Genomic DNA, 26,801 nt, shown 5'->3' on the forward strand with positions numbered 1-26,801 from the left:
TTATTTTTTTCTATTTTGTTTCTGTGCTTATGTCCCTCTGCTTTCCACCAGGTTGGAAATGGAGAACATGTCTTGGAGTTTCCTGCTTAAGGTTTCTGTTTCCAGGCTCGCTGTCCCTGGCCATCCTTGGAGCACTGTTGCCCATTGCAGTGAGCAGAAGGGAATGCTGGCTAAGTGCTCTCCTGAGCATGCAGTGCCACTGGTGTTCCTGCAGCAGCATGGCAGAGCACTGCAGAGGGTGAGTTATGTACCAGTTTAGGGCCTGAACTAGTAACAGCTTTTGTTTCCTGTTTCAGTGGTGGAATTCATAACTATCTGTGTTTTTAAGAGTAGTGTGTTTCAATTTGAGAGACAGAGATTTTAATACATATCCCATCGTGCAGCTTTCACTCCTGTGGGAATAAAAATAGTGACGTGAGTTAACAGGAGGTCAGGTTTTTCATCTGCTACAGTCTCCCTGAGTGACCTTGGACAAGCCCTTTGATCTGCTTATGCTTCAGTCTGTCTGTGTAGACAAGAGAGGAAGGAACTGCCCCGCGCCCTTGCTCTTTCACAGTCAGAGAAGATGCTTCCTTGTGCAGAGATCACCTTCTGCTCTGTTTGGGGTCTGATCTCAGCAAGCTCTAGAAACAACTTACTGGAAATTATACTAATAACAACACTAATGCTCTGTATACTTTTTAATATCCCTGCATGAGGCAACATCTGTGTGTGTTTAGATAAGCTGTAAGCAGCAGTATTTGGGTTTTGCACCAGCTGTGATCATCGTGCAGTTATCTACTGGTCCGTGTCTGTGACAGCAGGTACAGCTGTGAACACCACTCCGTGTGCATTGCAATCTCTGTACTTAGTGCCTGCTTTTGGCACTCTCATCTCTTTCATTTATGAATGAGTGGTGAGGGAGGAGAGGGCTGGGCTGGGCTGAGTCCTTCACAGTTCAACTATAAAGAGCACAGGAGCCGAAACACAATCTCCTCCTCCTCCTTTCCTGCGCTGTTTCACCAACAGCCTTGCTCACAGCTGGGAGGAGAACAGCCTCACCAACAGCCTGAGCAGGAGCTGGGAGAAGGGAAGTTTTGTGCCCCTCACACTGCAGGCAAAACCTCTTTGCATGAAGTCTGCTAACAGGTGAGCTTCACTTTTAACTATTAATTCTTAAAAGCAAGTTCATTTTCCATCATTGGGCCAGGTTATACAAGGTTATGACCCCTGGAGAGGTGGTAGGATGGCTTTTTGGCTGCGTTGTTAAAGCAAAAAAACAAGGTGCTCTAAGGATTCAACCAAAGCAATGTGTCCAAAAAAAAATCACAACTTGAAAATTAATTTCCTTGGCAAAGTTCCCACTCATGGGAACTTGGAATAAAAGTTTTCACTAAAAAAACTTTCTTGTGTTCCACTTAGGCACAAGACGAGATAAGTGTTGAAGTTATATTGATGAAACAAAATTGTTAAAATAAACATGTATGTCATTACTATATTTTCCTAACACAAAGCCACTTTTCTTGCTGCTGTTTAGAATCTGACTTGGGAAATTTTAAATGCGAAGGTTTGTTTAGTGAAGTGAAATCCATCAGGTCAGAAATTAATCTTTTTTTTTTAATAGGATCAAAAACTTCTGTTCATTATTGTAGGTTGCCTGTGTTACGAGAACATTTTTCTGATTCTTGTCAGTCTTTGTAAAGAAACAAAAATAATTCACTGACCGGTCAGCTTTGTGTGTCGCATGGGGAGGGGAGTTGAGAAATAGAGAATATAGAAGAAGTCCTGTCCTTTTCTGTTCAGAACACATGCAGATATTTATTAACAATTTTATTAATAAAAATGTAAGGAAACTTAACAGTGAGGCAAGGACTCATAAGACATGACAGTGTCATTGTGAGTACTATGGGACTTTCTGAGCAGTCTGTTAATCAGCATCCACTGTGACTTTTTCCACCTTAGCATCCTGTGTTCACACTGGCTCCAGAAGAGCACAGTGTCGTGACCACTTCTTCTTTCAGGTTTGCTTTAATCAAGAAGCCAGTAGAAGTTAGACAGTCCTGTGTATTTAACACCCACTCTTCCATTCCTTCTCTCTGAGGAAACAAAATTTTTTACTGTCCTTACCTTTATCCCCCCTGCTTCCCCATCTTGTTGCTGTTATGTTGTTGTTCCCCCTTATCATGATGCTCCTACACATGCAATTATAAGATCTTTCTGTTATATGAGGGAAGAGGCAGAAGAGAACCATTTCCAACTTATTTTACACTCTACACTATACAGCTGTAAGTAAGGTGATAACATAGAAAAAACAACCCAAAGTTTTAGGAGTCTTTCCAGGGTCTGGGAAGTACACTGTAAGAAAACACTGGGTTTATAGGATCAGGCAAATATGTTGTTCTGTGACAGTGGGGCACAGCCAGTGGGGGTGACAATGTTTACATCACATCGTTGTGATTTGAATATCACAGTTTGAAATGAAGAAAGATATGGTTGTTCCAATATCACATTAAAAACCCTTGTGTCACTTGACATCTCCAGTGAGATGTATTTATGTCACTTTGTGGCTGGCGGACAAAAATTGACATCCCTCCTGTTCTGGAATGTGAGGACTGTAAGCAATCTTATAGCAGTGAGAAAAGAGAGAAGTGAGATATAGGGAAAGAGGAGAGAAGGGAGGAAGACGTGTCTCAGCAGAACTAGGTGTATGCAGTTGTCACCATACTAGATGTCATCAATTAGGGTGAGCTCAGAGGATGTCTGGTTGCTGAGGTCAGACAGACAGGAAACTTCTTACCTGTGGCTGAGCACAGTTGCACAGGGCCAGGTGGACAAAGGTTGGGGGCATTAGTGTAGGTTTTCCTCCCTTTACCAGGCTTGTGGATGGCGTCACTCAGATTAAACAGCTGATGCTGTAACTGCAAGTGCTCTTGGCATCCCACTGAACAGTGCATGGAGAAGAAAATTTCTTCCCTGCCAGTTTTTCTAGACCTGACCTGAGGGTGTGTTCATGGTGCCTGGGGCTTCACTCCTGAAGGCCTTTCTTGTGTCAGTGTGGTGATAACCAAAGACAGTCATGTTCACTCATGAAGACATTTGCACAACTTGCTAATTATTTTTAAGTGAAGAACTGTGGAAAGAGAGCCCCAGACATAGTGGCCTTGTGAGGCTCATTACCTTTATAATTAGCTGAATGTCTCGTCTAAGAGTTTTGTTTTTCTTATAAAGCTTATTCTAAGTGGCTTTTAATGCTTGTTATGAATTATTCTGCCAGCTGAAGCATTTGCAGAACTGCTGACCCTGACAGCTGATGGCAATTGTTTTTGAAAAGACACAGACCAGCTTTAATGCTTCGAAGAAACTGGCCAGTAATTTTAACCGAACGTACTAGTAAGCAATGGCAGCTAGGGAAAACATTGCAGTATATTCCCTGAGGGGTGCATCCACTGTAACTCTTTTTCTCTGCTAGAAATGATGTTCTGAATTCTGTTGATCTGCTGGGTAGCAAAAAGAGTGCTTTTTTAGGTACTTCATCTGGAAGCTGTAGCTAATCTGCCTGAAAAAAAGACTAGATAATAGGTTTGAAACACTGTTAGATAGAGACTCAGAAACGGGCTCACCTGAAAGTATGCTCTGTTCCTCTCCATGGAGCCCTCTTGCCAGAAATTGTTTCTGTGGCAACAAACTTGTTTCCAGCTGGGTTGTCTTGGAGTTTGATCTGGGATTGCTTCAACTCAGATCTGTCACCACGCCAGAGGCAAATAGAAATCCAAAACTCATCTGATCTACAGGTAACGGAGAGGATTGCTGTTACTGCTGCTCCACGAGAGATGTCCTCCTGACAATCTCCACTGACAAATTGCTATGGACAGATCTTGCTGCTAAGATGAACCTACTCTTTAATTTCTGAACATGATTGCTTTATTCTGCAAGGTTTCAAGCTTCCTTTCTCTTGTGTTGTGTCCTATGGGTCAGCAGTAAAGACACAGAGCTTTGAAGACTGATTAGATAGCCAACAGAGGAAGGGAAGATAAATAATGAATGCATTACAAAAGCAAATGTAATTGAACTATCAAACATAAGTCACTTTAATGACACCCGAATAAAATGCTAAAATGGGCAACAACAGCAGGGAAGAAAGGAAGTTTTACAGAGATCTCATGGTTTGGCTTTCTTTTAACTCAATATTTTAGTAACAATTAGAGTTTGATAATTTTATATCTGGAAACGTTTTGTCTTCCATCTGCTAAGAAAGAAGGAGAGTTTTTACTCTGTGATGGATAATGATTTAGTGTCTACTCACATACTTAATTACATGATGTATGTTTTATGGTCCATGTTTAAGAAATGTTGAGACACAGCTTTCAAAATAGAAATTATCTTTTAATCTTTCAAGAGGCTTAAACTAAAATCCCTTAACCTATCATGTTGGGACATCATTATTTGGAATTTGAACTAAGGTCCAAATTTCAGAGATGGTCTTATACCTCCACCTCAGAGCAGGACATGGATTTATAAACAGCTCTCAGTTTGGACTCTCACATCTTCTGTGTCAGCTTTCCCATCTCTCACTCAAGAGCTCATCAGAACTTACCTGTAACAAGTATTTGATTCTCTCCTCTAGTCAGAAGAATGTTGGGAAGTGAATTGTGTGAGTGCCTTCTTTGATACTAATAGTATCAAAAAAGGGCTTTTTTCATTTCCGTGAGGTCATGCCTCTTCAAATATTTTTCTCAATTTTTTCTCAATTTTTGCATTGAACCTCTTTTGTCCAGATTAATACCATTATTATGGGCAGGTTTCTCTTCATGATTTTCTTTAAAAGAAGGCTAGAGAAGGGTCAGTCGGATCTCAAACATATAGAGCAGTCGGATTTCAAGCATATGGATGGCTGAGTTTGTGCCTCCAGGCAGGATGCTGGGACCAATCTCCCAGGAGAGAGGTGGCAAACTGCACGGGACTCTGACACAGGGAAGTAGGCAGCCACTGCTTGTGCAGATGCCAGTGTCATCCAAAAGGTGGGATGGAGAGGGGATAGAAAGAACATCCATGGTCTTGGCAGAATGCTGAAGTAGAGGAATTCAGCAGCTCTGTGCTGAGGAAGGCTTCATGCACCACATTTGAGGCCAGAGATATAGAGAGAGTCAGTTTCAAGGTATGGCTGAGAAAATGGAAGAGGGAAGGCAAATTCATACACATCATGAAATGAGAGTACCTGGGAGTAAGGGAAGGCCAGACTTTGTTTAAATCTTAATGAAAGCAAGACACTAGCACTTAAAAATAATGTGACTACTAAAATGATTTTTTAAATGAAAATTAAGGGAATTGAGGAAATGAAATTCAGGAAATGAAAATGTAAGCAAGCCTGCAGATATAGATGCCAACACTTCGTTTAAAATGATTAATCCATTGGAGACTAGGAGTCATGTATTCTCAAGTGAAAAAAAAAGGAAAAGACTGAAGTTTTCAATAGTCATCTTGGGAGCAAGAGCAGCAATGAGGGAAGGAGCACAAAGGAAAACCTTTTGCAAGACACACTGCTTCTCGTGAGAAGTCTGAGAAATAACAATGGAGAACATGCGTTACATGTGACTATTGACTCAGTTCTACAGGAAACTTGGTTAATCTCCAAAAGGGAAACTGCAAAAAAATAAAGAAGCTGAATTAAAGGTAGCAAAAAGGGATAGTTTAGAAGAGTTAAATCTCTGCAGACTAGATGGGGACTATTTGGAGACATGCACAAATGCATATGCACAACACACCCCCACACCACCCCCCAAGGCTGTATCTAAGGAAGAAATACAGAAATACAGAACAAGAGCCAAAAAAGACTCAACTGAGCCTGAAAGGAAATGAGCATAGCTAAACAGCAGTGCGTGGAAGGGCGGATGGTGTGCTAGACTAGAAAGAATTGGATCTAGAACAGACACGTCTGAAAGGCACACTGGTGATCAGTGTAAGCCAGAAACACAAACACAGTACAAAGGCACAAAAGAATTATTCCAGTTTTAAATGTCAATAGTGCACATGATGTTAGATACTTCAGCTGAACAGGCTCCTATCCCATGATGAATTTAATCTCTTCAATTAAAATTAATCCAAACAGAAGAAAAATAAGTCAAAGAAAAATCAGAGGAGGAAAGGAAAAACCTTCAAAATTGTAAACAACTTTTCACTTTACCGTGTCTTAAGACTTTTACTGTACAAAATGAATCATATACTGAATCATATATGCAGAAAATGGTATTTTAAAAAGAGATGAGTTTATTGAATGTATCATTATTTGCTGATGCATGGAATAATGAAAATGTTAACATTCTCCTTGAACAGATGTGCTCAATCTCTTCAGACATGGCAGAGTTTAGACCACATTTCAGTTAGACTTAGCAAGCAAAATTTTTCTATCAGACAGCCTTTTCTATTTGTCAAATGTTATTAGTCAAACATTGATTATTGGTGTCCCAAGCTACTGCTTGTCAATAGCACTGCACAATCATTTTACGCGCTGAATTATCAGTAAAGAAGGGAAAAAATTGTACAGATGGATGTTTGGTTGCTTTCCAAACTCCTTTTAGTTAATGAGATAGTTCTGTCTGGGGGGTATGATGTGCTGATCCTTGGTTTGAAGCGGCATTATAAAAGATGCAAGCAGAAAGATAATTTGGTCCCTGCTTTGGTCTCCAACTTGTTAGTTTTTGAGCAAGTTTTCCCTTGTTACCAGTGAGCGATGCTGGGGAGGCTTGACGGGAGGAACTGCCTTGCATGTTGCCAGCATTCCTTTACCTTTCTGAGAGCATGTGGGTGCAGAGACAAATTGCTCTCAATACACACATGGGCTCTAGAGCCATAAGTGTCTGGCCAAAGGTCTGGGCTGGCAGCCAGTGAGCTTTGCTCACCCTTGGTGCGTGCTGACCTGTGTGGGTGCCAGCCAGTACTACAGCCCGCAGGCTGGAAATGGGTGGCTCGTGCTCAGGCTATAGAGGAATCTGTGGAGTGGCTCCTACAGGGCCATGGCACCCCTTGATCAACCACTCTGTGGAGCAGGAGATGTGTGGCAGTGCTGGGGGTAGAGGGGTACACTGGCAAACCAAAGGAGGCAAAATTCATCAAAATGCACTATAGATATGACTTGGACCTTAAGTCACTGACTTCTGTGCAAGACATCTTGCCTGATGGAGCACAGTGCTGGTGTCAGAGCAGGCTGACACAGAGTTTAGGAAAATGAATCAGAAGGGTGATTTTGCCCAAGGCTGTAGATGGTAAAATGAATCAGAACTCATTTAGCTCGGAAGTGTGAAGTTCCTATTTCTCAACCCCAGGATACAACACAGTTGTTCCAGTCATTGTTCTTTACTGGTAATGTTGTGCACCGATCATGGTTCATGTGGCTTCTACTAAGACCTTTGTAATCTGGGCTTTGTTTTTGCACTGTCCTTTTTAATGGGGATCAGCATACAAATTTGGGAATATAAGAAATTCTGTTTTCCATGAGTAATTATTATTTACTTGCCTGCTGCTTCTGCAATAGTGACAGGATGCTTCTTTGGCTTCTATGTCAAGGAGGGCTGTGGGGGAGAGGGACATTGACATGGCTGAGGGGAAAGGAAGATTTGGAGTTTTGTCTCTGAATAATAACAGGGATTTAAGATGTCTACAGGAAGTGGTGTAATATGTTTTTCTCCACCCACTGTTCTGTACTCAAGCAAGTCACTCATGAAGCTTCAGGAAGATGACCTCTGTGGGTAGGAGCTAGTCACAACCACGTATCAGTGAAATTCTTGGAGTGTCATGTCGTCCACCTGGTTGATCTTCAACAGCATGAAGTAGGGGGCAAATGAGAGTCATTTTTAAAAGCTCTGAGGCAGCTATAGCATGACTAATTCGTGTTATGTGATTCACCTCCCTGATACTACTTAGACTGCTTGCCTGAAATTACACATTGTATGAACTTCTTATTACCATAAATAGGGATTTTCCGAAGTGGTTTTTTTTTCAGCACTTCCCTGTGCTCAACCAGTTTTTCAGACCTTGCATTTGGCAAAAGGCCCTAATCCTAGATAAAGAATAAGTAGTAGCGTAAGATAGAATGAGTAGTCCGAGGGAACTGAGTGATGTAGTTGCCAAGCCACTCTGCATGATATTTGAAAAGTCATGGCAGTCAGGTGACTGGAAAAAGGGAAACATTGTACTTATCTTTAAAAAGGGTAGAAGGGAGGACCCTGGGAACTACTGACCTGTCAACCTCCCCTCTATGCCTGGGAAAATCATGGAACAGATGCTCCACAACATCCTAAAAGCTATGCTAAGGCACATGGGGACAGGGAGGTGATTTGGGACAGCCAGCATGGCTCCATCAAGGGAAAGTCCTGCCTGACCAACCTAATGGCCTTCTGGGATGGAGTGACTACATCAGTGGACAAGGGAAGAGATGCAGATGTTATTTATCTGGACTTCTGTAAAGCCTTTGACACACAACATCCTTCTCTCTAGATTGGAGAGACATGGATCCCATGGCTGGACTGTTAGATGGATAAGAAAGCGGCTGGACTAAGGGTTAGTGGTCAATGGCTCAGAGTCCCAATGGATATCAGTGGCAAGTGGTGTCCCTCAAGGGTCCATATTGGACCAGTGTTATTTAACATCTTCGCTAATGACACAGACAAAGGGATTGAGTGCACCCTCAGCATGTTTGCAGATGGCACTAAGCTGAGTGGAGCAGTTGACATTACTGAAGGATGCAGTGGCATCCAGAGGGACCTGGACAAGCTTGAGAAGTGGGCCCATGGGAATTTCATGCTGTTTAACAAGACCAAGAGCAAGGTGCTGCACCTGGGTTGGGGCAGATCCCTGGTATCGATCCAGGTTTGGGGGATGAACAGATCAAGAGTAGCCCTGCCAAGAAGAAGGACTTGGGAGTCCTGGTGGATGAGAGGCTGGACATGACCCAGCAATGTGTGCTCACAGCCCAGAAAGCCAATTGTATCCTGGGCTGCATCAAAAGCAGCGTTGCTGGCAGGTTGAAGGAGGGGATTCTGTCCCTCTACTCTGCTCTGGTGAGACTACACCTGGAGTGCTGCATCCAGCTGTGAGGTCCCCAGCAAAGGAAGGACATGGACCTGTTGGAGTGAGTCCAGGGAAGGTACACCAAGCTGATTAGAGGGATGAAGCACTCCTCCTATGAGGAAAGGCTGAGAGAGTTGGGATTGTTTAGTCTGGAGAAGTGAAGGCTTCAGGGTTACCTAATTGTGGCCTCCAGTACCTGAAGGGAGACTACAGAAAAGACGGAGAGGACTTTTTGCAAGGGCATGTAGTGATAGGACAAGGGGGAATGGCTTTAAACTGAAAGAGGACAGATTTAGACTAGATATTAGGAAGAAATTCTTTACTGGAATCAGTTGCCCAGAGAAGTTGTGGCTGCCCCATTCCTGGAAGTGTTCAAGGCCAGATTGGACGGGGCTTGCAGCAACCTGGTCTAGTAGAAGGTGTCCTAGTCCATGGGGTTTGAACAACATGATCTTTAAGGTCACTTCCAACCTAAAATCATTCTATGATTCTATGATACTGGACTAACTGGGCTAATTATCCTATCTACCTTCCTTACCCTTCATCTCAAGTCGTCCTTCATATATGCGGGCCTCAGCTAAGAAGTCCAAAGTCATAAAAAACTAAAATTAAAATGTACAGAAACAGATCATGGAGTTCCCAGAATATCAAAGTTGCAGCAAATGGAGTGATATACCCAAGACTGAATAATTGGATGTCTGTGTTAGGGGAGAATTGCATCTATGACTAATTAGTCTTTTGTTTATGTGGATTCTGAAAAAATGTTACCAACTTCCTTCTTTGACAATAGGTTTATAAATGGAGTCATACAGTAGTGGCAAAAGTAAAGTTATTTGTAATTTACAGAATACTTTTATGGTTTTCTTCCACTGAAACTGATATACAGAGTAATAATTATTGTACTCAGAAGTTCATGTTAAAGGATCCACTTGCAAGTAAACAAACACTGAATGGGTTGTGTATAGATCTAAATTAACTTTAGTTTAGAAATTCTGTTCAAGTAGGAATTGGGATTTTGTCTTTTTTTTCTGCCCAACTTACGTAAGATGGTTTCAGAGGTTTAAAAAGATACAGTCTGTTTTTTACTGTGTGACTGATAAGACTCTCTTGCAAAAAGGATGTACAGAACTTGTTCTTCTAATGTAAAAAAAGCAAAGAGAAAAAGAAAAAAGGCAAAGTTAATATAGCGGAGAGGCAGCCTTTCTGCTTTACAAAACCAACAGAAGAACAGAAACAAAGCTCCCTGCAGCCAACTGCTCTTCACACAGAGGTTTGACAAAACCAAAATTTCTGCAAAATTTCTGATGTGGTGACTTATAATTTATATCTTATGGACCATACAACTGTCTTTAAAGTGGTATATGTTTATTTCCAGATTCGCTGAGAATGGTTTAAAAACTGATCCAATTAAAAAATACATGGTATGGACAGTAGAGAAATTAACCCCATGCACTTAAAAGATACATTGATGATGCACATTAAATGAGCTACACTAAAAGAAGCTGAACATCAAGGTCAAGGACACTAGGATAAGGAATTAGAAATCTTGAGGTCTCTAATGCTACCTAACTTTTAGCCCACTTGCATATTTAAATGAGACTGTGATCTTTAATGAATATAATTGTTATTTCTACAGGACTTTTGTCTCAATATGAGCCATGCCAGTTTGTCTGAGCTCAGCAAAACTAGTGCCCTGCTGAGATGCTTGAGTCCAGTTTGAGCACCTTTCTTGAAGAAACATAATGCAGTAGACTGGGATTACCTTGTTTTTCTTCCTGCACTTTTTTCCCTTGATCTGCCAGGCCAAGTAACAAACCACTGCAGTTTTCCTGTTTTATGTCCCTGAAGTAACAGACAGTGCTAGCTTGAGTGTTTATCCATGGCTTTGCTTTGTGCCTCTAAGAGTAGTCATGTAATATGTTGCCTTATCCCAAGGGGTGAACAAGAATAAAGTATCTTACTCACTAGCATTGTTTCCATCTCTAATAAATGTATCTATCATCCAGTTTTTTGTTTGCTTGTTTTATCTAGAGCAGTCATTGGAAGGACATTTGAGTGTTTCACAAGCACTACCAATTTACTTCAGGAAACTCCTGTCTGTAATGGAATATATTTGAATTTGTGAGGACAGAAAAATGGGGGTTATATAATTTGGTTGCCCAAAGTACTTGGTCGTCTTCTTATTTGCCTGCGTATTATAGTGGAAAAGATTCCAGCGACTTCATCCATGGTGAGTAAAGAGGACACCTGACTTTATGCCCTTTAAGTACTGCATCCTACTGTAATTCTTTTCTTCTCAGCAGTAACAGAGTGAACCTAAGTGCATTGTTGTCCATCCTGCTGCATAGCCAGATATCCTCCATTGCAAACTGCCTGATTTGTTTTCTTTCCAAGCATGGTAATTTTGTATTTGTTCTCAAAGGATTTTATTTTGTTTTCACACCCAAGATCATCTTAAATCCTATTAGTATTATATACTCCTTCCTAAATCAGTATAATTTGCTGATTTATTTAGTGCATTTTCTATCCCATTCAAATGTGATCGAAATTATGACATTATGAATACCTGAAAACACTGACTAGCATCCTGAAATGAGGAGATTATCGCACAGTCAACTCAGTCCAATAGCGAACTACAGCTGGCTGCTTTCTGAGTGTGATTCTGTAACACATCCAGCATTACATGCTACCTTTACAATTTCCCAGGTGTAATGAGAATGTGCTTTAGGATCTGTCAAAGTCTTTATTTTATAAAGTTGTATTACTCATGTTGCTTCCTGTGTAGCTGTTTGGCCACATACCTCATGAAACAAGGAAATGAGATTGGTCTGACACTACTGTTTCTTGTTGAATTGTGTGTCTCTTATTGCAGCAGCTTCTCTAAGGCAGCCTTCCAAGCTGTTTGACTGCAGTGCTGCTGCCCTTGCTGCTTCTGTACCTTCCCCCTTGTCATCCCTGCTTTTCTCTAGCTCTGAAGTGCCACTGCTGACCCTGTTCCTCTCAAGTCTTGCCTTTCCCCGTGCCCTTGTGCACGGGTGCTCAGTGTGAGAAAGGAATTGTTAGGGTGTCACAGGAGCTGAGAGTTTTTGAGGAGGAGGCTGTCATGTCTGAAATCAGGCTGCAGAAGCCATGGGGACAGGAATTGCACTGAACTGTGGCAGGTAGTTTCTGGAAGCTGGGGAACTGACATGACTGGGATATTTGGGGATTGATGCTATGTGGGGCAGGATTGTCCACCATCAGGGAGGGGAGGCAATAGGTTCATGGATTAATCAGGGGAGATGAAACCAACTTCTACTACTGTCTTTTATAATTTTCAACTCTCCTTTGCTTTCTGCTCACTGGAACAGCAACATGATTTGCAGACTGGTAAGTCTGCACATTGTGGGGAAAATAGGACCCATCCATGCCCATGCTGGTCTTCCTGCAGAAAGCAGGTAGGACTTAGGCTGGAGCTTCTCCCATCTTCCTGAGGCAGAGTGTGAAATAAGTGCAGTTGCCAATCCCAGCCCAGCTTCACCTTCTCCTGAAGTATGGCAGGACTCAACCTGGGGTGAGTCTCCACAGCTGTGAGTCGCTTCTGTGAACGCATGGTTATTGATTGTCTGATGGCTTTTTCTGGTTGAAGCTGGGCTGACTGGTGTATAACTGCAACTACTCTTTTTCACAATTGTTATGTCTGTTTTACCCCAATCCACCATAATTTCTGAAACATTATCAGCAATAATTCACACATTGCTTTAGCTAATTCCCTGAGAGTGCACATAGCCTTTCAAAATATGTTAGGCTTTGCTTATGTATAGTCTTCTGTGCCCCCATCCTACTGTTAAAAGTAATTTTATTAGATGATGGGTCACAATTTTGGTTCTAAAGATTGAAATAAAAAATAACAGCAAATATTTCAGCTATCTTTAGATCCAAAATTTGTGTTTGTTCCTCATATGTACCTGTTTTTCTTTTCCTTTACTAATCTTGTGTGTTAATACAAATATCCTTCATTGCCTTTAGTGGCTTTCTACTTGGTACTCTTTTAGAATCAGAATGGTTTAGGTTTGTAGGGACTTTTAGAGGCCATGCAGTCTGACCCTCCTGCAATGAACAGGAACATTTTTGATTAGACCAGGTTGCTCAGAGCCCCAATGAGACCTTGAATGTTTCCAGGGATGGAGCAGCTGCCACCTCTCTGGGCAGTCTGTGTCAGCGTTTCAACACCCTCATCATAAAAAATATCATTCTTGTATCTAGTCTGACTCTACCCTCTTTTAGTTTAAAACCATTACCCCTTGTCCTGTTGCTACAAGTCCCATTAAAAAGTCTGTCCCCATGTTTCTGTAAGTGTCCCCTTAGATACTGAAAGGCTGCAACAAGGTCTCTACAGAGCCTTCTCTTCTCCAGGTTGAACACCTCCAGCTCCCTCAGCCTTTCCCCCATAGGAGAGGTGTTCCACTCCTCTGGCCATTTCTGTGGCCCTCCTCTGGACCTGCTCCAACAGATCTGTCTTCTGATTGAATCCAAACATCATTGGGCCATTTCCTCCTACTCAGTCATGCATCCCAATTTCCACTTTCTTCTATTTTTATTTTTTTTCAAACTTGCTCTAAAGATATTATTCTGTTTCTGCCCATTTTATACTGTTCGACCAGTCCCTAGACTCTTCTGCTGTGAAGAGCAGCCTCTTTATCTGACCTTATTCTTCCAGGCTTTGTGAAACAGGATCAAACAAGCAGACAAACCCTCAAGAGCTGAAGAAAGCTTAGTGTGTAAACTTAAGGTTGGTGTTTGTGTAGGTAATGACCTGAACCAAAGCCTAAACTGAAACAACCCCAGGTTTCTGGTTCCAAGATAGGCAGGACAGTTAAAGTCCTGCTATGACAGTCAAGTGACTCAGTCCTGTCTGCACTGTATGACAGGTGCAAGGACGGATTAAATAGCAAGAGAGCTACCATCATATAAAGGCACACGACCACATTGCGCTCCCTGTTAATGGAAATGAATGCCTTGTGGATGAGACAAGCTGGGTGCACAACTGTTGCATATTCCATCAAGGAAGTCCTTTGACATAGTCCCATTTGTCTCTGCCAAAAACTATGTATGCCTTATTGCAGACAGATTTCTTACAATGAAAACTGTAGCAATGTTCACTGAAAACCCACCTGGGCTCTATGCTAGTACTTGGTCTGAGGGGAGGAGGCTGTTGTTGTCCGTGGCTCTGCGCTATTTTCTGTGCTGCTGCCAGCAGGCAGCGTTTAATATATGCACTGCACCATGGTTCATGGTGCAGGAGGGAGTCATGTTTTTCTCAGCAGTTAAGGCACAGAGGAGTTGGGAAAGAAATGAACTGTTGTTGAACTATCCAGTGAGTAAAGCTGGCTTGTTTAAACCAAGAAAAAGTGAGGCTTTCTGAAGCCCAGGGATCCTTAGCTTTGTTTTTAATCCAGAAAGAAGAGAATTGTTTGGAACTCATGTAGATGGAGGTCGTCTTCTAATTTTTTGCCAAGACTTGGGCTTAGATGGGTATAATCTAAAAGATGTGGGCATATATGAGAGAGAAATATTGCCTGGAAATTTCTGCAGACTTGTTATACTGAAGGTGTTACATAAACTATGCTCCAAAAAAATCACACAGCTGCACTATATCCATATTAAAGCTGTCTAAATGAAATGCTTGTGTGTTCCCATTCAAAACTGCTTTCAGCTTTATGATTGTCTGCACCCCAGATGTTTTTCATACAGCAGCTTTTTTCATTTTTCCCCTTCCCCTATCCAGACAAGGTCAGTAAGTAAAAGGGGGCTATTAGTCTTTTCTCTTCTATACCCTGCATCACCTTTCCTTCAGTTTCCACTTTTTCAGACAGCTTGTAAAGTATTGTGTCATATGTTCTTATTAACAGAGTGGGTTCTTCTGCACCCATTTGTTTAAACCTGCCATTACTGTCCTTGGATACCAGGTTTGTTCGAAAAAATCCTACGGTTTCACTCCCTGGCTGGTGTAGAGCTATGTTTAGGGTGCTGGGGGAAAGGTGAACTACCTCTGTATTTCTCATTTGGCTACTGAGTCTGTCCTTAGCTAGGCACGAGTGGTCAGAGGGTATAAAGGTGGCTCAGAGCCCACACTCTGAGGAGGCTGAAACAAGGGAAGGATTTCCTGGCTCACTGCTGTCACTGACCAGAGGAGCAGTATAAAACAACTATTGCACAAGCAAGAATCTGGACCTTTGTTTTTCATCCCCATCTTTGAAATCAGGGAGGGTTTGTTAGCAGGAGGTAAAGAATCACAGAATCACAGAATTGTTAGGGTTGGAAAGGACCTCTGGAGATCAAGATTTGTTACAGGCAACCTTCTCTTCCTGCCCCCTCAAACACCCCACTCCAGCACTTCCTCTGGGAGCAAGAAATGTTCTTGTAATCTTAAGTGTATAGTATATTAGCATAATGTCATATCAATAAGACTTTTGCTGTCTCCTTCACATTCTGCATTCTGACAAGACTCTCAGACTGAACAGAAATTATTTTTACAATCATGTTCTCTGTACATAAACAAAATTTAATAAAAACATTTGGAGATCTTAGAGGAAAAGAAACATTTTCAAAAAACTGTATAGTACATCTGCTTTTCCTCATACTGTGATCCATAATGACTCACTGGGTAACACTGAATGAAACTCAGTGCTGTTAAACTATAAAGAGATGTAAAGACATCAACAGCTTTTGTACTACTATTTGGTCTCATCAACAGGAGCTGGATACTGACTGGACATTGAGTTGGTAGATATGATGATAGGTCTCAGATTTTTAGGTATTTTAGACAACAACTAAGGTGTGCCAAGCATCAAATTATTATACAGAGATGCTATCAAATAAAAACTCAAGCCTAGAGCTCTGTATTGAAAAGGTGGGATGGGGTAAGTAGGTGATCAAATCTGCCTCAGCAAAGATTCTGTGCACTGTTCTTGTGGGTGGGGAGCCAGGTCTTCTGCAGATGGAAGAGCTGCATGATTGTTATGAAGCCTTTGAGAAGCTGGATAGTGTTCCAGGAGAACTAATGGCCCCTAAGTGACAGTGTTCTGGGAAATCTGTACATAACTGTAGTGATTGATTTCCACTGTACATGTCAGTACTGCTAACGTTGTCATCTTTATTCCATTGGAAGGTTATGGTAATTTCTTGGAGCAAACTTCAAACTAAACCATGGGTGTTTGTGACTGGGTCCCTTAAACAGCATTTCTCCTTTTGTGCTTGATTTATGAATTATAACTATTGTGACACCAACAGTGGAGCAGGTGAACCTCTTAAACTTCAAGGGGGCTGCTTAAGAGTGAGAGGAGGAGAACATAGTCCTGGATTTGGCCAGTCTTTCACACAAGTTGCACTTGACAATGGAGTTAAAAGTTTTGAGAGAGATGAACTTACGTTGTTCCATGACTGAGAGCATCTGAGATCCTGAAGAATATTTTAACCAAAACCAGGCTTGATGTCTGTCTGTTAGAAATAAAAAGAAAAAGGGATGAAATATACGTTCTAATTCTTACTTACATGTGTTTGCTGTGAGTTCTGTGGGACTGTGCTACCCTGGTTGAAGCTAAACAATGAAAGCCTTTGCAGGTTTGATCACTTATTTCAGCCAGGCAATTCTTTTAAGGCCTAAAGCAGGTGATTTTCTTTTCAGTTTCTACAGGGATAAAGCCTACCACTATATAAAAAAGCATGTATTAAAAGAAATTATTTGACAATAACATCCCCAAATGCTGCAGCTGACAGTAATTTTACTGTAGTGTGGTCATGTTCTCATAAGGGTTGTCTTGGAAGAAATTGTATGTTCCTAGATGGCACAGAAGATGATAACAAAAATACGAATTAGGATAGCAAACAGGAAAAAGCAACAAGGCCTTATCTTTGTCCTTGAACAGTGCTCCTTTTGAATCCATGGTAACTGAAGCTGTATGAAGAGTACACAAATTGCTGACCTTACAAAAGTGTACACCTTAACCCTGCATTTTCTGAGAAGAGATTGAAAGAAATAGGCTTGCTGTTCTGCATCATCAGGTTAAACATCCATCTCCTCCAGACTAGGCACAGTTTGCCCTGCTGTTTTCCAGTGCTGAGCACTTGTGCCAATGTGAATATATCACATGAGGTCATAAAACGCTGAATGCAATATTTTGTCATTTAGTTTAGGGTTAAATCACTGTGAGCTGGGTCCAGGCTGAACATTTGTCCTAGTTGAATTGAGTGCTAACCCATTGTCAGCAGTGGGTTTTGTGTCTTAAGTAGTAATAGCATAGTATAGCAATGGTTTGTATGATTATGTGCTTGGATTATAGAAGATTCTTCAGGTGAAAACCATTATATTCATATTCAGTGAAGATGAAAAGATGCAAATGTATAAGTAGTAAGAGTAAATGAGTATTTTTGAGAGTTGATAGAAAATAAGGAATATGTAATAGCATATCCTGTAGAACTGAGACCATGGAGATACACTGTACCAGTGTCCTTCCAAGAGAGGAAGACAGCTCGCTTTCAGGATTATGTTTACAAGTAACTGTAAGAGAAGTGCTAAAAATTCCATTTTTTTTTCATCCTGAAGAATTGAACTGCATATTACATGGTATCTTGTATCTAAAGGAAAAATTATGAAATGGAAATTAAAAATCAACTGTTTTGTGCACCCTACATCCTCTAAGAAAGTCCGAGTGGAGTGCTGGTTTGCCAGAGATATTTTTTCCATCATAGACAGACTTGATTACTGCTTTTCTGCCTCGTCTGCGAAACAGAGATTATATTCCTTCACATTTTAGATACCTCCAAAGCTAAAGCAACAAATGTTTGTAATTTGCTTTGGGATTCTGGGACATAAAATTTTCTGGTACTTTTCTGGTAACTACTAGGACTTACTCATATGAATCATGGTTTCCCAGACAGGTTTTGTCTTCTATCAAAGACTATAAGAAATTTAGGGCTAGGGAAAGGCAGTCTTCTGAAAACTGCACTATATATTTTACAATTGTATCCCTTCTAAAGATTTTCATGTGTTTTATCTTCAGGTTATTAACATCCTGCAGCAAGTCATCACTTCAGCCCAAAGGTTTGTGGAAGAAATAAGCAATGCACGAAACTGGATGTAATTAATTCTTACATTCAGGACCCTGATGAGTGATACACAGGGAGAAGTAGAAGATGGTGAATCTCACAGAGAACGCAACTGAGAAGTGCAATATTAATCATGATATCCATCAGACATTATCCCCTGTGGTATACATATTTGTATTTATAGTAGGCTTGCCAGCTAACTGCCTGTCCCTGTACTACGGGTATTTACAGATCAAAGCTAAGAATGAACTGGGTATCTACCTTTGCAATTTGACTCTAGCAGACCTGCTCTACATATTTTCTTTGCCTTTTTGGCTTCAGTATGCTTTACAGCATGACAATTGGACTTATGATGAGCTGCTGTGCAAAATCTGTGGCATCATCTTATATGAGAACATCTATATCAGCGTGGGCTTCCTCTGCTGCATCTCCATTGACCGCTATCTCGCCGTCGTGCACCCCTTTCGGTTTCAGCAGTTTCGGACAATGAAGGCAGCTGCAATTGTGAGCATCATTATCTGGACCAAAGAAATAATGACGTGCTGCTTTGTTTTCACACACGGGGAGATCAGTATGGATGCTGAGAGCCACTTGGTGTGCTTTGAGCACTACCCCATCAAACAATGGGAGCACAATGTCAATTACTACCGCTTCTCTGCTGGCTTCCTCTTCCCCTTCTTTCTGCTGGCCTTCTCTTACTGTGGGATTTTACGAGTTGTCCACAAGAGTCCCGGCACTCAAAAGAAGAAGAAAATCCAAATTAAAAGACTGGTTTCAAGCACTGTTTTCATATTTTTAGTTTGCTTTGGACCATACCATATCCTACTTGTAGTTCGTAGCTTGTTGGAGAACAGCTGCTCATTTGCTGCGAAAATATTTAATGTTTATCATATTTCTCTCCTGTTGACTACTTTTAACTGTGTTGCTGACCCACTGTTGTACTGTTTTTCCAGTGAAAGCACTTACCAGAACTTTGTCAAGATGCGAGACTCTTGTCTAACGTGTTTAGGGCGTCTGAGGACTGAGACGAAGGAATCCTATCCACTGAACAGTACGGAAGCACCCAACAGGACACAGCATGAGCAACAACCCGGGATATTACAAATACCACTTGATGGTACCGGAATGAAGGACTGTTCTACAGCTAACATAGGCAGCTGTGGTGGTTTGAGACCCCCAAAATCTAATTCCTGAGTCCAAGCCCCCCTCCCACATCTCACCCCAGTGTGAGATGGGTTTTCCAGACACAAGACTCAATATGGGGGGAAGGGAATTATATTACAGTCACTACACAAATAAATATTATAATACTTTATATATACAATCTTAATTATCTTTCCTATGATAAAGCAGTATTTACAATGGATCAAATATCTTCTCCCTCCAATAAAAGTCCAGACGGGAAGTAGGAAAAGATCCTTTCCACATTTAAGGCAGCAGTCTCTCCTCTTCCATGCAGCAGCTGTAGCTGGATTGTTGTAGCTGGATCTCTTCCATTACACACAAGAGGGGTCTCCTTTCACCCCTCTCAAGCCCTTCTACTCCAAACGAAGGTTTCTCTCTTCCGTGGACTGCGAATTAGCCGGGACAAAGGCTCGCCTCACCACATCATATCACGAAGTGCAGGGGTCTTCGTGATGGTCCCTCTCCTCAGGGGATTTAAGCTCCCTTGAGTCAGAATGTTAGGGCAGCTTTCAGTTGAAAGTCTTTGCCTCAACCGTTCTACCAGAGCTCCTGTGCTCTGTCTCAGGCTGCCAGCTTGGCAGCAGCAGCAGGGGGGGCCAGGCCACTTCCCCCGCATTCCTTCTGGCCGTCCTGGTCCAGCTTCAGGACGTCTCTGAGCTTCTTAACTCCTCTCTCTCTGCTGCATGCTGCATTTTAGGACTTCCATCCAGTAGGAGCCCATCCCACCCCACTTAGGAGGGGTCTCAAAAGGGTTTTGGGGGGTCTGGTTCAGTTTTTACCCCAAAAACTCTCTCCGTAGAGCTTAGTTCTCTCTCTCTCTCTCTCTCTCTCCATTAGAGACCTCTGTCTCTCTGTTTAGCTGCATGCTTGTTTCTGCAGTTTCTTCTTATCTCGGCTTTCTGCCACAGTCTCCATTCACCGCTGTTCAGTACCTCTTGCTGCTGCCCACAGTGGAGAAACTCCTCCAGCTCTCAGCTACAGAACTCGGCCTAGTTTAACACTGTTTCAAGTTCTTGTAGCCCCCCTGCCGGGGGCTGGGGGGGGCCTACCCCCCAACAGGGCTCCTGCCCCTTCTCCTTGTGGCTTCAGAACATGGTGACTTCTCCTCCAACTACCTCATCATCCTTCTTTTCCAGTTTGGTGTGATCTGTTTTAATTTTGCAGGAGTGCTGATTCGGTCAACAGCAAGAGAGACACCCCCCACCCCCCCATTTTTTTTAACTCCAGGGGGAAAAAACACTTTTTCCCCCACCACAGCAGCCTATAGCATTATTCAAGAAAGGACATTAAACTTAAATCTGTGGCTATGGCTGTGTTTCTGTATCCATCTGAATTATACCTTCATGTATTACAACAGTGTGACCTCCCAAGGACTTATGAGCAATGTTGTACCGTGAGGTTGTTTCTGGAGGTGCTTGGACTTTGTAACTGAACTGACTTGGCATGTGCTTTCCTCACTATTGTCAATAACGTCTGTTGTTGTGCTACCACTTAAAACCTGTTGTCTTGATGACTGCATTGACTGGAATAAGCTAGTACTCATGGTGTGTGGTTCTAGTGAATTTGTTTTGAACTGCTTTCTGTTTGCCCCTGTGGCATCTAGAGAAAATAATTCTCTACAAGCTGTCATCATCTGTTGAAAAGGTCAGAGACAGAACAAATTAAATGTCCCTGTATGAACTTTTTCAAAAGAAAAAAACTAAAACATTCCCACAACATTTCTGTAACTCTCTGAAATAACTTCTCCTTCCACCAGTTTCAAAGCCTGCAGACACCATGCCAGAATCAGACTCCTAAAACAGTGAGTTCAATAACGTGAGATGTTATGGGAGAACACGGACAAGGAACTCAGCATCTGCTGAGACCTTCAGTCTGTTGTTTGACTTTTGAATCTCAGGCTGTTAAACCTCATCATAGGGCTCCTACAGATTTCCAGAAGTATGAGAACTCTTGGCTACAACGGGTATAAATAATTTGGATTGTTGACTTGGAAAAGAACAAGAGGTTGGTAGTACATGAGGCACTTTGATCCCATATGCTTCTCTGAGTCACTGTCTTCAAAGACAAATGTAGTTACACGTAAATTCTGCTACACCTTGCTGAGGTTTTGATTGTGTCCTCTGCAATATCTGTGTCTTGTGCAGCACAGACTATGCAGGCAATTAAATAACAATGCATTTGTCAGAGAAACTGTTGAATGAATTGTTTTGCCCACAGATACTATAGTTTAGGGTTCAGTCATTGTTCAGTAAATACAGTATCAGAAATATGATATATGAATGATCTATGGTTCCTGGTTTAGACAGAAACAAAATACAGGAGTAGGTGGAGAATACTGGCTTTTAAAGATGTGGGAGTTGTGCTCTATAGTATTGTTTCTACTACCACCTCCTCTCTAGTTTTTGGTGTTGTTGGGTTTTTTTTTTTTTTATTATACTAACAAATCCTGTGTGAATTTTCTTTGTGATCTGCTCATCATACATTCTTGTATCTGTAACTGTTACACCATGAATATTGCCTTGTCCTTTCACTTCTCTGATTTCAGGCCTTTCTGAAAACACTTCTCTCTCTGCACCCCAGAACTGATAACTTCCAGTAGTATAATCAGTTTTGTTTCTTTGTGGATTTTTTAAGTCAAAAGATTGTCTAGACAGATGATCTGCTCGTGGTATCTGAAGTAACACAGCCTTGCTTGTCACTAGATTCCAAAAGGAATATATTCTAACAGTTTTCTGGAAACCACCTTGAGAGTGCAATATTGGATATAATTAGGGAATGTGTTTAATAAAGAATGTTTTTATTATTTTCTTCTGATATTTCTTCACTCTCTGTTTGAAACAGCTATCTTATGGCTTTGGCCGACAGTTTCTATTTGTGAGACTAAAGATCCTCTCCTCTCTCCTCTTGTAAAAAGGATTCATGTCCCCACTCCCAGGAGGGGATTAGGTTTGTTTAGGATAATGTTTGGTTTGTTTAATTATTTGACATTTCTTTATACTTAGACCACTCAGCTGGATTAATTACCTTATATCTGCATTTTTTTCTTCTGACTATTAGTCCTGTTTAGCTTTATTTTCTCCTAATCTTTCATCTAATCTCCTGTCTGTTTCAAGGGGGTCGTGAGGCAGGGACTCCCAACTGCCATAATGCTGTGCTTGTATGTTCTTCAGCACCAAGCCAACTACTTGGACTCCCACGGCCTGGCAGACTCCAGGACACACACGTGGTTTGTTCTAGGATTAAATATTTGTTGTCGTGTTTATGCTTCACTTCTCTACAGTTACCCACGTTGTTTAAATTAGACAACTGGAATGCAGAGCATGCTGTATTACATGGAATTGTCAACTGAGGGATTAAGGCTTATTGGAATTGGTACTTTGATGTGGCCAGCTTTTTGTCAGCTGCTGCAGTTTAAAATCAGATGGAAACTTTTGTAGTGGAGCCCAGCATTCTGCTACAGTTCTCAGCACTTAACTTGCTAACCCACAACAGAAGAGAGGGATTTTTTTTATTTTTCTCCCCCCCCTCCTCCCCCCCCAAAGTCAATATTTTAGCAATTCTTTCTCTCTTGTAACTATTCAGCTTAGGTTGTAGAACTGTAACCAGCACGGCAGGAAGGTAACTCCCACTCAGAGCTTTTCCTTCCATCTCAGCCAGAACACAAGTCACCCAAGGGTCCTGCTATGGTTGCTATACATTGCTACTGCAGTAAATATAGTGCTCGGGACTGCACGTTAGAAGGGATTTTAAAAGCACATATTAGAGAAAAAGAGAAATAAATTTCTTAATTTTGTGTTTCTTAATGAAATCTGACTGCTAAGATTTGTATTTTGGGACAAAAAAGAGCAAAAGCTTACTAAATGAAATTTTTTTGACAAAAGTTAGCATTAGGAAAGAATAATATACATTGCACCTGTTAGTGTAATATGTCAGTAGCACATACGAATGAAACCAGGTGCTTCTTTTCCCAAACAGACATTTTAAAATTATGCCAATTTCATTTTGTGGGTTTTGTGCTGCAGTGAATATATGCCATCCTGCGGGGTTAATGGCTTTGGCAAAAAGCTGAAGCATTCACAAGGAATATTTTAGCTAATACTTATAGTTTGGAGAGTCCTAAAGAAGATTTTTCTAATTGTGAAACTTCAAAGATAGTTTTACTGAAACATCCTTCAAAAATGTTTTGAAGAAAATGAATCCCAAAAAAATGACTAATCTATAAAATAAACATTGGGATCTTTTGCTGCTAGGTGTTCATATTCACCAGTCTGGCATTAAGATTTCTTGCTGTCACGTGTTCAACTATTTTAAGTCTTTAAAAGCTGTGTATCCTCAGGGACTTTAGAAGATTAATGTTCAAAATATGCTGGTGTTTGTGGTATGAACCTGATTTTTCTCATTCTCAGAAAGTTGTTTGTCTTGCACTGAAGAAGGAAAATAAAAGTCACCTGCAAGAAAGGAAAGTAGATACAAGGTGTTGCTGCTGCTGGAAGTCCAACTAAACACAACTGCCATTCTCACCCTGTTAGAGCACAATGGTTTGATGCTCGCCTTTTGAACTACTCCAGTCATTTTAGGACAGTTAAAGCATCAGTGCCTGAGAGGTGCAGTGTCAAATATACCCTGTCCTCTCTGCTGTGACAGCTGACAACTAGAAGAACTTCAGCCCTGACACTCACCTGGAGTTAAGGTAAAATCACAGCTTTAAATGACAGAAGTCAGGCACAATTCACAAACATTTGTCCTGTACTGGTTTGGCATTAGTAGTCCTATGAGGTATAATTTAATTTTACTTCACTTAGTCTTGTCAGGAGCTGATTTCTACAATAGGAATTCATGTAAATGTTAATTTAAAAATGTTCTTTAATACTGAATGCAAATGTTTATTAATTTCTAATCATGCTTTAATTTTTAAGCATTAATTTAAATCATTATTTATGTATTCAATAGTTTATTCTTAACAACAGGATACTCTGAAATGTCTAAAACCTTTCTGTATCACCTAGAAAGGGACAAAATATAAAAAATGGCAAACTTCTAATACAACAGAGGTCAACGGCATAGCCTACACTTTACAAGGAAGGTCTGCAATGCTGCCTTTAATTTCACTAGCTCAGTTAAAAATTTCTCCTTATCTCCTCACACTTTCACAAGCTAACCCCCACCATAAGAAGATGTTATAGGGGCTACAGGAAGTGTGCAAGGGAGCTTTTATCACTGTATCTCTTACTGGAGTTTTGTTTTTAATCTCCCCTCTCTACTGCAGCTGTTTTCCCCACCACAAGGTATTTTTAAATCCAAGTTGCTACAAGAGTTACTTCCTGTTGCAGTTATGAGGTTAGTAAAACAAGAACAGTAACACAATAATATTTCACTGCAATTGCAAGCTTTCTTTGTAAAAGCCAGATCACCTTATTATATAATATCATTTAATATCCATTCTCCATACCGAATGCAAGTGTTTATTAATTTCTAATCATGCTTTAATTTTTAAGCATTAATTTAAATCATTATTTATGTATTCAGTAATTTATTCTTACCAACAGGATACTCTGAGATGTCTAAAACCTTTCTGTATCACCCAGAAAGGGACAAAATATAAAAATGGCAAACTACTAATACAACAGAGGTCAGTGGCATAGCCTACACTTTACAAGGAAGGTCTGCAATGCTGCCTCACAGAAAAGAAAGGTTGACAAAATCCTTGTGATGATACCCTCCTCTTGGTTCACAAAGATGTGGTAAGGATAACAATGAAAGGTTGTGGGTAGCCAAGACACCAGAGATGAAAAGTCATCTTTTTTTAATTTTTTACATGATGTGAGAGCCTCAGGAACATGGGAATTACATGGAAGCAACTCTTAGTGCAGAAATCATTAGGGCCAGTCACTTCTGCACTTCTTGTAGCAGCTTCTCAATCATAAGTGAATGGGTGTTGTAGAAGGGCAGCCCGTCCACTTCCATTTCCAGACTGGCAGTTTTCCCACTGCGGACTCCGTGACGCACAAGTGTTTTCAGAAGCTTTTCTTCCTTAAAACCCAAAGAAATAGAGAATAATTAAAATCAGGAATCAGGCAAGAGCATTCACCAAGATCTTTATCTTAATCCTAGGAGAGACTGACCACATCTTCCATATTTATTTTGCTATCAATTTGCTAACACCTTCTTTATCTTGTCCGAAAGACTATGTTTAGCAACTGGAACTTAGGGAGTGTCAGAAGGCTTATATTCTTGACTGTTGTTTAATTATTGAATTATATTACTGCTCTCCACACTCCCTCAAACAGAATATTGGTGTCAATTCAGAAACATAAATAATTCTTTGCCTAATTTCAAGTTCCTATATTGCACAAATCAGAATCAGAGGAACATCTTCACCCAAAGTATCTCAAAAATCCATCTGTGGTTTCCCCAGTGAGACAGCTGGCTGCAGCTGCATTTTTAAAGAAAAAGAACAGAAGGGAAAAAGGATGCACCAAGAAAAAAGGTTATAGAGAGCACCTGGATGGGCTGCATGCTCACTTTCCTTTCCTGCAGCTTTTGTGATCTCTGTGTGCCTTTTGCTCTCTCTCTCTTTTTTACTATTGATTTTATGAGAATTCTGGTTGCTTAGGAAAGAGGTGAGGAGAAAAAAACCCTCTGAAATTCTGCCTCCTTGGTATGCTCTGAAACAGGGTATACGTTATTCAGAACTACAGTTATTTTCTTGCTTAACAGTAATATAAGCAGATAACAAAGCATGCTCCAACTTGAGCTGTTAAAGTACACTGAGGGGAAAAAAATCCTCATTTGTGAGCTATGGGCCAGTTAGCATAGTGGGATGAAAAGATGGCATAAAATGAGCTCTGAAAAAACACTAGTTCTAGGAACAATGAAATTAGAAGACCTGGTTTCAAATGGATGTATGTCAAGCATAAACTGCTTTGCTTTTCATTTGTCATGAAATGTATACAGTAAAACTCTTTCTACTCTCTCAGCATTTACTATAGTGCGAATTCATTTCTCTAATTCTGTTACTTCTTAGCTTCCCCTACACCAACCCTGTGATAAGTTAATAAGATCTTGAAACACTCACATACCATCTTTTCTTCTCTTTCTTTTCTAGGAATGCCCCTTCTGGTCTTTGTCTACTGTTCCATTTCCATTTGCATGGAAATTGCTACTGAAAGAGCAGTATTTAGTATAATTTTGTAACCTGCTTTGTGAATGCACTTTCTAAAGATTTGTCTTATATTTCCTGGTAAGGCATCCTAGTTCTTAGCTGCAACAAAATTAAATGAGGCACTGTTTTTCTATTAAAGGAAAAATATGCATAGTTACATGGTGTCAGTCTTGACATCATGTAACAAGACAGCAATGACATAGCTATTTAAGGAAATTATCTGAATACATTGGTAGTATAAAAATTGCTACTTTGTAATTTATAAAATTATAAATATACATCAGCTTATATCATATGAATGATCATATATACGAATGCAAATATA

General features: G+C 40.7%; 2 protein-coding genes across 3 annotated transcripts in view; one reads left to right on the forward strand and one right to left on the reverse strand.

Annotated features, from left to right (window-relative positions):
- The first annotated feature begins 18,198 nt into the window (after positions 1-18,198).
- GPR68 (G protein-coupled receptor 68) lies at positions 18,199-19,323 on the forward strand. The gene has a single exon (XM_027638161.1). The coding sequence runs from the start codon at positions 18,217-18,219 to the stop codon at positions 19,321-19,323; it is 1,107 nt and encodes a 368-aa protein (XP_027493962.1). The 5' UTR covers positions 18,199-18,216.
- Positions 19,324-24,683: 5,360 nt separating this feature from the next.
- DGLUCY (D-glutamate cyclase) overlaps positions 24,684-26,801 on the reverse strand; it is a 47,769-nt gene continuing 45,651 nt past the window's right edge. For both annotated transcript variants that reach the window (XM_027638437.1, XM_027638436.1), the window contains one exon: positions 24,684-25,344. In XM_027638437.1, coding sequence (XP_027494238.1) covers positions 25,201-25,344 — 144 coding nt within the window. In that variant the 3' untranslated portion in view covers positions 24,684-25,200. The remainder of the gene's footprint in view (positions 25,345-26,801) is intronic.

Source organism: Corapipo altera, unplaced genomic scaffold (genome assembly GCF_003945725.1).
Source record: "Corapipo altera isolate COAL_440 unplaced genomic scaffold, ASM394572v1 23, whole genome shotgun sequence".
NCBI lineage: Eukaryota > Metazoa > Chordata > Aves > Passeriformes > Pipridae > Corapipo > Corapipo altera.